The sequence below is a fragment of the Oncorhynchus masou genome, chromosome 24 (assembly GCF_036934945.1).
Source record: "Oncorhynchus masou masou isolate Uvic2021 chromosome 24, UVic_Omas_1.1, whole genome shotgun sequence".
Lineage (NCBI taxonomy): Eukaryota > Metazoa > Chordata > Actinopteri > Salmoniformes > Salmonidae > Oncorhynchus > Oncorhynchus masou.
Genome location: NC_088235.1, coordinates 102,384,886 through 102,397,774, shown reverse-complemented (window position 1 = coordinate 102,397,774; position 12,889 = coordinate 102,384,886). Strand labels below are relative to the sequence as shown.

The 12,889-nt window shown below is 42.8% G+C and overlaps 1 protein-coding gene across 1 annotated transcript in view; it reads right to left on the bottom strand.

The window, feature by feature from the left end:
- dnajc6 (DnaJ (Hsp40) homolog, subfamily C, member 6) overlaps window positions 1-12,889 on the bottom strand; it is a 47,773-nt gene that overhangs the window by 4,464 nt on the left and 30,420 nt on the right. Inside the window, exons 4-6 of the mRNA XM_064932989.1 lie at window positions 9,653-9,702; window positions 8,589-8,737; window positions 2,462-2,584 (exon numbers count right to left, since the gene is read on the bottom strand). Coding sequence (XP_064789061.1) covers window positions 2,462-2,584; window positions 8,589-8,737; window positions 9,653-9,702 — 322 coding nt within the window. The remainder of the gene's footprint in view (window positions 1-2,461; window positions 2,585-8,588; window positions 8,738-9,652; window positions 9,703-12,889) is intronic.

Genomic DNA, 12,889 nt, shown 5'->3' with positions numbered 1-12,889 from the left:
TAGTCTTTATGATTCTTAGAAGCTAGGATAGTGTTTATGATTCTTAGAAGCTAGGATAGTCTTTATGAAGCTTAGTGTTTATGATTCTTAGAAGCTGGGATAGTCTTTAAGATTCTTAGAAGCTAGGATAGTCTTTATGATTCTTAGAAGCTAGGATAGTCTTTATGATTCTTAGAAGCTGGGATAGTCTTTAAGATTCTTAGAAGCTAGGATAGTCTTTATGATTCTTAGAAGCTTGGATAGTCTTATGATTCTTAGAAGCTAGGATAGTCTTTATGATTCTTAGAAGCTAGGATAGTGTTTATGAATCTTAGAAGCTCGGATAGTGTTTATGATTCTTTGAAGCTAGGATAGTCTTTATGATTCTTAGAAGCAAGGATAGTGTTTATGATTCTTAGAAGCTAGGATAGTCTTTATGATTCTTAGATGCTCGGATAGTCTTTATGATTCTTAGATGCTCGGATAGTCTTTATGATTCTTAGAAGCTGGGATAGTCTTTAAGATTCTTAGAAGCAAGGATAGTCTTTATAATTCTTAGAAGCTAGGATAGCCTTTATGATTCTTAGAAGCTAGGATAGTCTTTATGATTCTTAGAAGCTAGGATAGTCTTTATGATTCTTAGAAGCTGGGATAGTCTTTATGATTCTTAGAAGCAGGGGTAGTGTTTATGATTCTTAGAAGCTAGGATAGTGTTTATGATTCTTAGAAGCTAGGATAGTCTTTATGATTCTTAGAGGCTAGGATAGTGTTTATGATTCTTAGAAGCTGGGATAGTCTTTATGATTTTTAGAAGCTAGGATAGTGTTTATGATTCTTAGAAGCTAGGATAGTCTTTATGATTCTTAGAAGCTAGGATAGTCTTTATGATTCTTAGAAGCTGGGATAGTCTTTATGATTCTTAGAAGCTAGGATAGTCTTTATGATTCTTAGAAGCCAGGATGGTCTTTATGATTCTTAGAAGCTGGGATAGTCTTTATGATTCTTAGAAGCTAGGATAGTCTTTATGATTCTTAGAAGCTAGGATAGTCTTTATGATTCTTAGAAGCTAGGATAGTGTTTATGATTCTTAGAAGCTAGGATAGTCTTTATGATTCTTAGAAGCTAGGATAGTCTTTATGATTCTTAGAAGCTAGGATAGTGTTTATGATTCTTAGAAGCTAGGATAGTCTTTATGATTCTTAGAAGCTAGGATAGCCTTTATGATTCTTAGAAGCAAGGATAGTGTTTATGATTCTTAGAAGCTAGGATAGTCTTTATGATTCTTAGAAGCTGGGATAGTCTTTATGATTCTTAGAAGCTAGGATAGTCTTTATGATTCCTATAAGCTAGGATAGTCTTTATGATTCTTAGAAGCTAGGATAGTCTTTATGATTCTTAGAAGCTAGGATAGTCTTTATGATTCTTAGAAGCTAGGATAGTGTTTATGATTCTTAGAAGCTAGGATAGTGTTTATGATTCTTAGAAGCTAGGGCACTTCATGTTCTCTGTACATGGCCAATATTTTTGGTTTCAGTCCCACGTCGCTCCAATATCACTAAACAGGGACTCTTCACACAAAATTTGTCTGTCACTATCTGCTGCCACAGTATCTAAATATAACTTGTGTCTCTTTTGCTTTAGAAAGTTATACAGTTATAAATACATCTGGTTGAGGTAAAGTTAAGATCATAAAGAAAACAACATTCTTCCTTCAGCACAAAACGTTGAGGAAGACATTTGAGGAACTCTCATATAAACTAAAGTAATTGCTTAACACAGATGAACTTGCCAACCACAATGAAATCACATACAGAAAGATGGAAAGCATTACATTCCAGTCATAGTGTACTGTAGTACATAACTAAAAACATGTACAGTATACTTTAAAGCGTGTACAGTATACTTTGAAACGTACAGTATACTTTGAAATATGTACAGTATACTTTTCCCTACCCATAATTATTTTGCTACAGGAAATGGACAGGACCAGGACTTTTATTATATACTATTCTACTGTAGTCTATACTTCCCTCTTGAATACAGAGAACATCTGTCTTTGCTTAGGTCTGCAATGCCAGTGAAAGAGCTCAGTGGAAACTAAAGCTGAAACAGAAACAATTGGAGCAGTATTCCAAGCTGTGTTTCTCTTGGACCCCAGTCAGTCCTACAAACCCAGAACAAACCCAGGACAACCCAGGATGGTAGGGAGGCAACAATGTGAGGGGGAGGAGGAGGAGGAGATAGAAGGAGAATGGAGTGAGAGAAATGTTGTGTAAACAAGAAAGAAGTGAGGATGAGTGTGAATGATGGTTCTCAGGACCGAGGCAGCAATAAGAGGGGGGAATGAGGAGGTAGGAGACGGAGGAAGAAAGGAGAAGAGAAAGGAATGGTGTGTAAACAAGAGAGGAGGAACAGAGGAAAAAGGACAGAGTGGAGAATGTGAATGTGAATTAACACTCCTGTGGGTGTGTTCTCATCTTACCGAGCAGGTGATGACACACACATTCTTGGGGTTCTGTTTGAGCCAGTTGTGCATGTTCTTACACACTGCAAACAGGTTGTGCAGGCTGGGAGCCTGGCGGGATGGCCAGTTACACTCTGAGACCTGGAAATGGGAGGGGAGGGGGGTAAGAGAGATGCAGAGGTGAGAGAGAAGAGGGGTGAAGAGAGAGAGAGAGAGGGGGGGGAGAGAGAGAGGGAGGGAGGGGGATGAGGGAGTGGGAAAGAGAGAGGGGGGGTAAGAGAGTGGGGGGAGTCAGAGGGTGGGGGGAGAAGAGGGGTGGAGAGAGAGAGAGAGAGAGAGAGAGAGAGAGAGAGAGAGAGAGAGACAGACAGACAGACAGACAGACAGACAGACAGACAGACAGGAGAACGATTATAAGTAACGTCCTTGCAGTGAAAGCAGCAGGTGCACAAATCACAAGTTACCATGATGAGTCATGTAATTATAATGACTTTAACAGACAAAAAAATATGTATGAATCCATCGATGACATCCCACCCATTGTTTCCTATGAGAATGCTCAGTGGCGTATTTGATGATCAGGAAGTGTCATTTCAGTGTGTCGACATCTTTCTACATGGAGGAGATTTTGGAAACATTGCATGCGCAGTTTGTACAACTTTAGGAAGTGAGGTTGCAGGCTAGCTCAGTGCTGCCACCTCTCATGGAATATCTCAAGTTGTAGGCCAACCAGGGTACTGCAGGCTGCCATTAACAACTCAATGATCCTTATAACTTTGTCTGTGTGAGATTTCAAAGTTATCGGTTCAAAGACATACATCTGGTGAAATACAACAAATGATTTGTTACATGATTGTGTCCTAATTTTCTTTTCATATCCACGAATATTGACCACAAAGAGCGCCATTTCCCAATTCACTACCCCTGTCTGCACATTATGCCCTGAATCTATTCTACCACGGCTAGAAATCTGCTCCTCTCTGTCCCCAACGCACTAGACGACCAGTTTTGATAGCCTTTAGTCGTACCCTCATCCTACTCCTCCTCTGTTCCTCGGGTGATGTGGAGGTTAACCCAGGCACTACGTGTCCCCAGGCACTCTCATTTGTTGACTGTAATCAAAAAAGCCTTAGTTTCATGCATGTTAATATCAGAAGCCTCCTCCCTAAGTTTGTTTTACTCACTGCTTTAGCACACTCCGCCAACCCTGATGTCCTTGCCATGTCTAAATCCTGGCTTAGGAAGGCCACCAAAAATTCAAAGATTTCCATACCCAACAACAACATTTTCCACCAAGATAGAACTGCCAAAGGGCAATGAGTTGCAATATACTGCAGAGATAGCTTGCAAAGTTCTGTCACACTTTCCAGGTCAATGCCCAAACACTTCGAGCATCTAATTTAGAAAAGTATTCTCTCCTGAAATAAGTTTCTCACTGTTGCCGTCTGTTATAGACCCCCTCAGCTCCCTGCTGTGCCCTGGACACCATATGTGAATTGATTGCCCCTAATCTATCTTCAGAGTTCGTTCTGTTAGGTGACCTAAACTGGGATATGCTTAACACCCCGGCAGTCCTACAAGCTAAGCTAGATGCCCTCAGTCTCACACAAATTATCAAGGAACCCACCAGGTACAACCCTAAATCCGTAAACATGGGCACTCTCATAGATATTATCCTGACCAACTTGCCCTCCAAATACACCTCTGCTGTTTTCAATCAGGATCTCAGCGATCACTGCCTCATTGACTGCATCCGGTATGGTTCCGCGGTCAAACAACCACCCCTCATCACTGTCAAACGCTCCCTAAAACACTTCTGCGAGCAGGCCTTTCTAATAGACCTGGCCCGGGAATCCTGGAAGGATATTGACCTCATCCCGTCAGTAGAGGATGCCTGGTCATTCTTTAAAAGTAATTTTCTCACCATCTTAAATAAGCATGCCCCTTTCAAAAAAATGTAGAACTAAGAACAGATGGTTCACTCCAGACCTGACTGCCCTTGACCAGCACAAAAACATCCTGTGGCAGACTGCAATAGCATCAAACAGTCCCCGTGATAGGCAACTCTTTCAAGGAAGTCAGGAAACAATATACACAGTCAGTCGGGAAAGCAAAGTCTAGCGTTTTCAAACAGAAATTTGCATCCTGAAGCTCTAACTCCAAAAAGTTTTGGAACACAGTAAAGTCCATGGAGAACAAGAGCACCTCCTCCCAGCTGCCCACTGCTCTGAGGCTTGGTAACACGGTCACCACCAATAAATCCATGATAATCTAAAATTTCAATAAGCATTTCTCTACGGCTGGCCATTCTATAAATACCTTGGTGTCTGGCAAGACTGTAAACTCTCCTTCCATACTCATATTTTTTAAATATATTTTACCTTTTTTAACTAGGCAAGTCAGTTATTAAGAACAAATTCTTATTTTCAATGAGAGCCTAGGAACAGTGGGTTAACTGCCTGTTCAGGGGCAGAACAACAGATTTGTACCTTGTCAGCTCGGGGATTTGAACTTACAACCTTCTGGCAACCTTCTGGCAACCTTCTGGTTACTAGTCCAACACTCTAACCACTAGGCTACCCTGCCGCCATCTCCAACCCAAAATCAAATCTAGAATCGGATTTCTATTTCGCAACAAAGCCTCTTTCACTCATGCCGCCAAACTTAACCTAGTAAAACTGACTATACTGCCGATCCTCGACTTTGGCGATGTCATCTACAAAATAGCTTCCAACACTCTACTCAGCAAACTGGATGAAGTCTAACACAGTGCCATCCATTTTGGTACCAAATCACCTTATACCACCCACCACTGCAACCTGTATGCTCTAGTCGGCTGGCCCTCGCTACATACTCGTCGCCAAACCCACTGGGCTCCAGGTCATCTATAAGTCTATGCTAGGTAAACCTCTGCCTTATCTCAGTTCACTGGTCACGATAACAACACCCACCCGTAGCACACGTTCCAGCAGGTATACCTTAATGTTCATCCCCAAAGTCAACACCTCTTTGGCCGCCTTTCCTTCCAGTTCTCTGCTGTCAATGACTGGAACGATTTTCAAAAATCGCTGAAGCTGGAGACTTTTATTTCCCTCACTAACTTTAAACATCAACTATCTGAGCAGCTAACCGATCGCTGCAGCTGTACGTAGTCCATCTGTAAATAGCCCACCCAATCTACCTACCTCATCCCCATATTGTTTTTATTTACTTTTCTGCTCTTTTGCACACCAGTATCTCTACTTGCACATCATCATCTGCTCATTTATCACTCCAGTGTTAATCTGCTAAATTGTAATTATTTCGCTACTATGGCCAATTTATTGCCTACCTCCTCACGCCATTTGCACACACTGTATATAAACTCTTTTTTTTTATTTTGTTATTGACTGTACGCTTGTTTATTCCATGTGTAACTCTGTGTTGTTGTTTGTGTCGCACTGCTTTTCTTTATCTTGGCCAGGTCGCAGTTGTAAATAAGAACTTGTTTTCAACTAGCTTACCTGGTTAAGTAAAGGTGAAATATATTTTTTTAAATAAACTATAATGTGGATCCTGTTTTCTGGAAATGGTACCATGGTCGGCGGTCCACTTGAAATCCTAAATGCGAGGGGTTCTCCCCTGGTGCGTGTGTGTAATGAAAAAGGGGTGATAATGGTAGACCCCTGGAAACCAACACTCGACCCCTCTGTTGTAAAAAAAACTCTGATGTAAAAAACTACAGACCAGTATCCTTTCTTTCCTTTCCAAAACACTGTCTCTGACCAACTCTCTCAGAATGATCTTCTTCACCCTAACAAGTCAGGCTTCAAGAAGGGTCACTCAACTGAGACTGCTCTCCTCTGTCACTGTCACGCCCTGACCATAGAGAGCCTTTTATTCTCTATGGTGGTTAGGTCAGGGTATAACTAGGGTGGGTTATCTTGGTTATTGTATGTCTATTTTGGCCTGATATGGTTCCCAATCAGAGACAGCTGTTTATTGTTGTCTCTGATTGGGGATCATATTTAGGCAGCCATTTCCCCCACTGTGTTTTGTGGGATCTTGTTTTTGTGTAGTTGCCTGGGAGCACTGCATTTACTGCACGTTTAGTTTTCTGTTTATTGTTTTGTGAGTTTCATTTAATAAAAATGTGGAACTCTTCGTACGCTGCGCCTTGGTCCGACATTCATTATAATGATCGTGACCGTCACGGAGGCTCTCTGCTCTGCCAAAGCTGACTCTCTCCTCTGCGCTCATCTTCCTAGATCAATCTGCTGCCTTCCACATGGTGAACCATCAGATCCTCCTTTCCACCCTCTCAGGGCTGGGTGGCTCAGGCTCTGCACACTCCTGGATGGAGTCTGCACCACGTGCTCTCACTACTGGTGTTCCCTAGGGCGCGGTTCTAGGCCCTCTCCTCTTTATTCTTTACAACTCTTTTCTCAACTCCATCATATCCTCTTATGGTCTCTCCTATAATTGCTAGGTAGATGACACTCAACTACTTCTCATTCCCCCCTTCTGACACCCACGTGGGAACATACATCTCTGCGTGCCTGGCAGATACCTCAGCTTGGATGTCGGCCCACCATCTCAAGCTCAACCTCGACAAGACGGAGCTACTCTTCCTCCCGGGAAAGGCCTGCCCTCTCCAAAACCTCTCCATCCCGGTTGACAACTCCATGGTGTCCCCCTCCAAGAGTGTAAAGAACCAAAGCTTGAACCTGGACAACACCCTGTCATTCTCTGCGAACATCAAAGCAGTGACTCGCTCCTGCAGGTTCATGCTCCACAACATCTGTAGAGTACAACCTTTCTTCACACAGGAAGCGGCGCAGGTCCTAATCCAGGCACTCGTCATATTCCGTCGGGACTACTGCAACTCCTGAGTGGCGCAGCGGTCTAAGGCATTGTATCTCTGTGCAAGAGGCGTCACTACAGTCCCTGGTTTGAATCCAGGCTGTATCACATCTGGCCGTGATTGGGTGTTCCATAGGGCGACGCACAATTAGCCCAGCATTGTCAAGGTTTGACCGGGGTAGGCCGTCACTGTAAATAAGAATTTGTTCTTAACTGACTTGCCTAGTTAAAAAATATAAATGTAACTAGTAGAAAGAGGAGGAAGGGAAGCACTACTAAGGTACACAATAGTACATTTTGGTAGATAGGGGTAAATTGGTCATCAAAAAGAAAGGAGGACCAAGGCACTGTATGTATGAATGTTCAATAGAAACAAAGTTTTACGTGTCAGATTTTTAAAACTTTGTTTCTATTGAACATGCCATACAAATAAAGGCATTTAATTAATTTAATGAAGAATTACCGGTCTTCTAATTTCCCCCCAACAATAACAAAGTGCACATCTTTTCCAACTAGAACTGACTTTGCTGATAACTTCTTTATTGAGAAAGAATGTACTCACTACGACTGTGATATGTGGTGGTCTCAACTAGCTATATTAAGATGAATGCACTAACTGTATCTAACTTATCTGGATAAGAGTGTTTGCTAAATGACTAACATGTCAATGTAAAATGTAACTGCTGGTGTCTTGGTGACCCATAAACTGAATGGAGCGATTTAGCCAGATTAATTCCAAGGATAACGTCTAGTCATTGAACAGTAAATCAGTTGAAGTGGGAAGCTGACATAGTAGTGACTGGAGTCTCACAGTGAGAGAAACTGAGCCATGTCTTACTCTCCAAGTTCAGTCTTTGATTCGGATCTAGGTCTATGCATAGGACAATGCACTTTCACAGTGTTCAGTGGGTATGCTATGTTTGCCATGAAACACAATACCTGGTGCCTATGGCACGTGTCAAACTCATTCCACGTAGGGCCTAGAGGTTTTCGCTCCACCCTTGTACATGATTTATGGATTAAGGTCAGTAATTAGTAAGGAACTCCCTTCACCTGGTTGTCTAGTTAATTGAAAGTAAAAACCACAAACCTGCAGACACTCGGCCCTCCATGGAATGAGTCTGACACCTGGGCTATGGGTGATGTGTTGTAATGTATTATAAATAATTGCATAAATGTTGGCATAGTGTGTTTTAGCATTACCGTATAACAGAGAGTGTCTGAACTGAGGCTAAGTATAGTATCTCTGTGTGTTGATCTTGGTAGGCCTTGGTAGACCTCCATCTCGTGCTCTCTGTCTCACCCGGTTGGAGAACTTTGCGCCTCGGTAGTTGCGCTGTGACAGGTTGAAGACAGTGTAGTGGTCAGCGTGCCGTGAGTCCAGAAAGGAGCGCATATCCTCCACATGGTTCTGGTTGCCGATCTGCAATGCCTCTGCAGGATATGACATCACTGGCAGAGGACAGAGAGGGAGACATTGGCAGGGGACAGAGAGGGAGACATTGGCAGAGGACAGAGAGAGGCATTGGCAGGGGACATAGAGGGAGACATTGGCAGGGGACATAGAGGGAGACATTGGAAAAAGACAGAGAGGGAGACATATGGGCAATCCCAGTCACCATAGAGGTGATGATGAGGCATGCTAGGATGTACAGTACTATGCTGTGTGTGTGTGTGTGTGTGTCAGGAGAAGGAAGAGTGAGTAGTACTGTGGTTTCCACAGCACAGCTCTCCTCTGTTTACAGCACTCAGGTGTGGGATGTGGAGGCGTGTGTGTGTGTGTGTGTGTGTCAGGAGTAGGAAGACAGAGTAGTACTGTGGTTTGCACAGCTCTCCTCTGTTTACAGCACTCAGGTGTGGGATGTGGAGGCGTGTGTGTGTGTGTGTGTGTGTGTGTGTGTGTGTGTGTGTGTGTGTGTGTGTGTGTGTGTGTGTGTGTGTGTGTGTGTGTGTGTGTGTGTGTGTGTGTGTGTGTGTGTGTGTGTGTGTGTGTGTGTGTGTGTGTGTGTGTGTGTGTGTGTGTGTGTGTGTGTGTGTGTGTGTGTGTGTGTGTGTGTGTTGCCTGCTATGAGGGGCCCATCACAAGGTTGGAACATCATTTGTGTTTTTATTAGGGGTGTTTTATTTTATTAGGGGTACACACACTCTCCCAGACATCTCACCCTCTGTCACCTGCAGATTTAAAGTAGATGTTGTGCAGGGGAAAAAGTGAGGCAAATTTATAGGAGGCTGGAGACTGAGAAATCCAGATGTCTAATGCTGGCTAGGTTGAGAAGAAACCTTTGAAGCCTGAAGACAGGCTTACTGTTCCCCATAATGAGAAAATTAAACTACAGTTTGAGAATGATGTTTCTATACAGTACTCACCTATGATTCGTGATGTGATGTAGGCAATGTCCAGCTCTCCTTTTGTGTATCTGTAAACAGAGATGTTTTGTCAAATAACATATAATGCAATTCAGATTATGTAATTACAGTGTTTAGAACACTGTGTCGACTGTTTTGTGTTGTTACATTTGTATCTAATGTAATGGTTAAAAATTACATTGTAGCAAGCTGTAGAGGAGTAGACATACACAGACAGGGGTCAGTAGCCTACTGGCCAAAGCTACACAATTCAAGTGACAATAAAAGTAGCCTAAAGTGTATGAGGCTGGGGCCCTGTTGCTTGTGGTGTAAATGTAAATCCACTATCTAGGCCACTGGTCTGTTAGTGAAGTGCTGGGGTGGATGAGTGCCATATAGCCCTGAGGGCTTCCCATCCTGGCCTTGCATGATTACCCAACAGCCCAGCCACCTGGGTAAACTGAGGCAGGGAGAGAGGGGAGTAGGGGGAGGCAGGGAGGGAGGAGGGGAGGCAGGGAGGGAGGGAGGGCCCGGCAGGGAAGCAGAGATGGAGGCAGGGAGGGAAGTGGGGGAGGCAGGGAGGGCAGAGAAGGAGGTGGGGAGGAGGGGAAGCGGGAACAGGAGGAAGCATCAGTGGGCAATTCCTCTTAATGAGGTAATTGGACCAAAAGCAGCATTTTATTTTGATCCAGTGTTTTGTTGTGCTCTCCTGCAGCGTGAACAGTGTTAGCTTATCTGGATAATATGGCTAGCGCTAGCTCTGCTAACTGTACTAGCTGCTGCTAGCGTAATCAAATCATCAAATCAAATTTTATTGGTCACGTACACATGGTTAGCAGATGTTAATGCGAGTGTAGCGAAATGCTTGTACTTCTAGTTCCGACCGTGCAGTAATATCTAACAAGTAATCTAACAATTTCACAACAACTACCTTATACACACAAGTGTAAAGGAATGAATAAGAATATGTACATATAAATATATGGATGAGCGATGGCCGAACGGCAAAGGCAAGATGCAGTAGATGGTATAGAGTACAGTATATACATATGAGATGAGTAATGTAGGGTATGTAAACATTATATAAAGTGGCATTGTTTAAAGTGACTCGTGATACATTTATTACATCCAATTTTTAATTTAAAAAGTGGCTAGAGATTTGAGTCAGTATGTTGGCAGCAGCCACTCAATGTGATGGCTGTTTAAAACTTCTTATGGCTAGGCTCGACAATATTCCACTAAAAAGGCAGCGTGCGAAATTCAAAACTATTTTTTTTTTTAAATATGTAACTTTAATACATTAACAAGTGCAAGACACCAAATGAAAGATAAACTTCTTGTTAATCTACCCATCATGTCCGATTTCAAAAAGCAAATGATTATGTTAGGTCAGAGCCAAGTCACAAAAATACACACAGCCATTTTTCCAGCCAGAGAGGAGTCACAAAAAGCAGAAATATAGATAAAATTAATCACTAACTTTTGATGATCTTCATCTGATGACACTCATAGGACATCATGTTACACAATATATGTATGTTTTATTCGATAAAGTGCATATTTATACCCAAAAATCTCAGTTTACATTGGCGTGTTACGTTCAGTAATGTTTTGCTTCCAAAATATCCGGTGATTTTGCAGAGAGCCACGTCAATTTACAGAAATACTCATAATAAGCATTGATAAAAGATACAACTGTTATTCACAGAGTTAAAGATATACTTCTCCTTAATACAACCGCTGTGTCAGATTTAAAAAAAACTTTACGGGAAAAGCAAACCGTGCAATAATCTGAGTACGGCGCTCAGACAACAAATCAAGCAATACAGATATCCGCCATGTTGGAGTCAATAGAAGTCAGAAATAGCATTATAAATATTCACTTCCCTTTGATGATCTTCATCAGAATGCAATCCCAGGAATCCCAGGTCCACAATAAATGTTTTATTTTGTTCGATAAAGTTCATATTTATGTCCAAATACCTCCTTGCTGTTAGCACGTTCAGCCCAGTAACCCAAATTCATGACGCACGAGCAGATGAAAAGCCAAAAAGTTCCGTTACAGTCCGTAGAAACATGTCAAACAAAGTATAGAATCAATCTTTAGAATGTTTTTATCATAAATCTTCAATAATGTTCCAACCGGAGAATTCCTTTGTCTTCAGAAATGCAATGGAACCCAAGCTAACTCTTACGTGAACGTGCGCCACGAGTTCATGGCACTCTGCCAGACCACTGACTCATTCAGCCCTCATTCCCCCCTCCTTTACAGTAGAAGCATCAAACAAGGTTCTAAAGACTGTTGACATCTAGTGGAAGCCTTAGGACGTGCAATTTGACCCCATAGACACTGTGTATTCAATAGGCAATGAAAAAAAACTACAAACCTCAGATTTCCCACATCCTGGTTGGATTTTTCTCAGGTTTTTGCCTGCCATATGAGTTCTGTTATACTCACAGACATGATTCAAACAGTTTTATAAACTACAGAGGGGTTTCTATCCAAATAATATGCATATATTACCAACTGGAACTGAGTAGCAGGCGGTTTACTCTGGGCACACTTTTCATCCAAACATGAAAATGCTGCCCCCTATCCCAAACAGGTTTTAACAGTCTGATGGCCTTGAGATAGAAGCTGTTTTTCAGTCTCTCAGTCCCAGCTTTGATGCACCTGTACTGACCTCGCTTTCTGGATGATAGCGGGGTGAACAGGCAGTGGCTCGGGTGGCTGTTGTTCGTGATGATCTTTTTGGCCTTCCTGTGACATCGGGTGGTGTAGGGAGCCTGGAGGGCAGGTAGTTTGCCCGGTGATGCATTTTGCAGACCTCACTACGCTCTGGAGAGCCTTACAGTTGTGGGTGGAGCAATTGCAGTACCAGGTGGTGATACAGCCCAACAGGATGCTCTCGGTTGTGCATCTGTAAAAGTTTGTGAGTGTTTTTGGTGACAAGCTTTCTTGGGAACAGGAACTATGGTGGCCTTCTTGAAGCATGTGGGAACAGCAGACGGATAGGGATTGATTGAATATGTCGGTAAACACACCAGCCAGCTGGTCTGCGCATGCTCTGAGGACGCAGCTAGGGGTGGGCCGGCAGCCTTGCGAGGCTTAACACGTTTACGTGTTTTACTCACGTTGGCTGCGGTGAAGGAGAGCCTGCAGGTTTTGGTAGCGGGCTGTGTCACTGGCATTGTATTGTCCTCAAAACGAGCAAAGACGTTTTTTAGTTTGTCTGGGAGCAAGACGTCGGTGTCCAC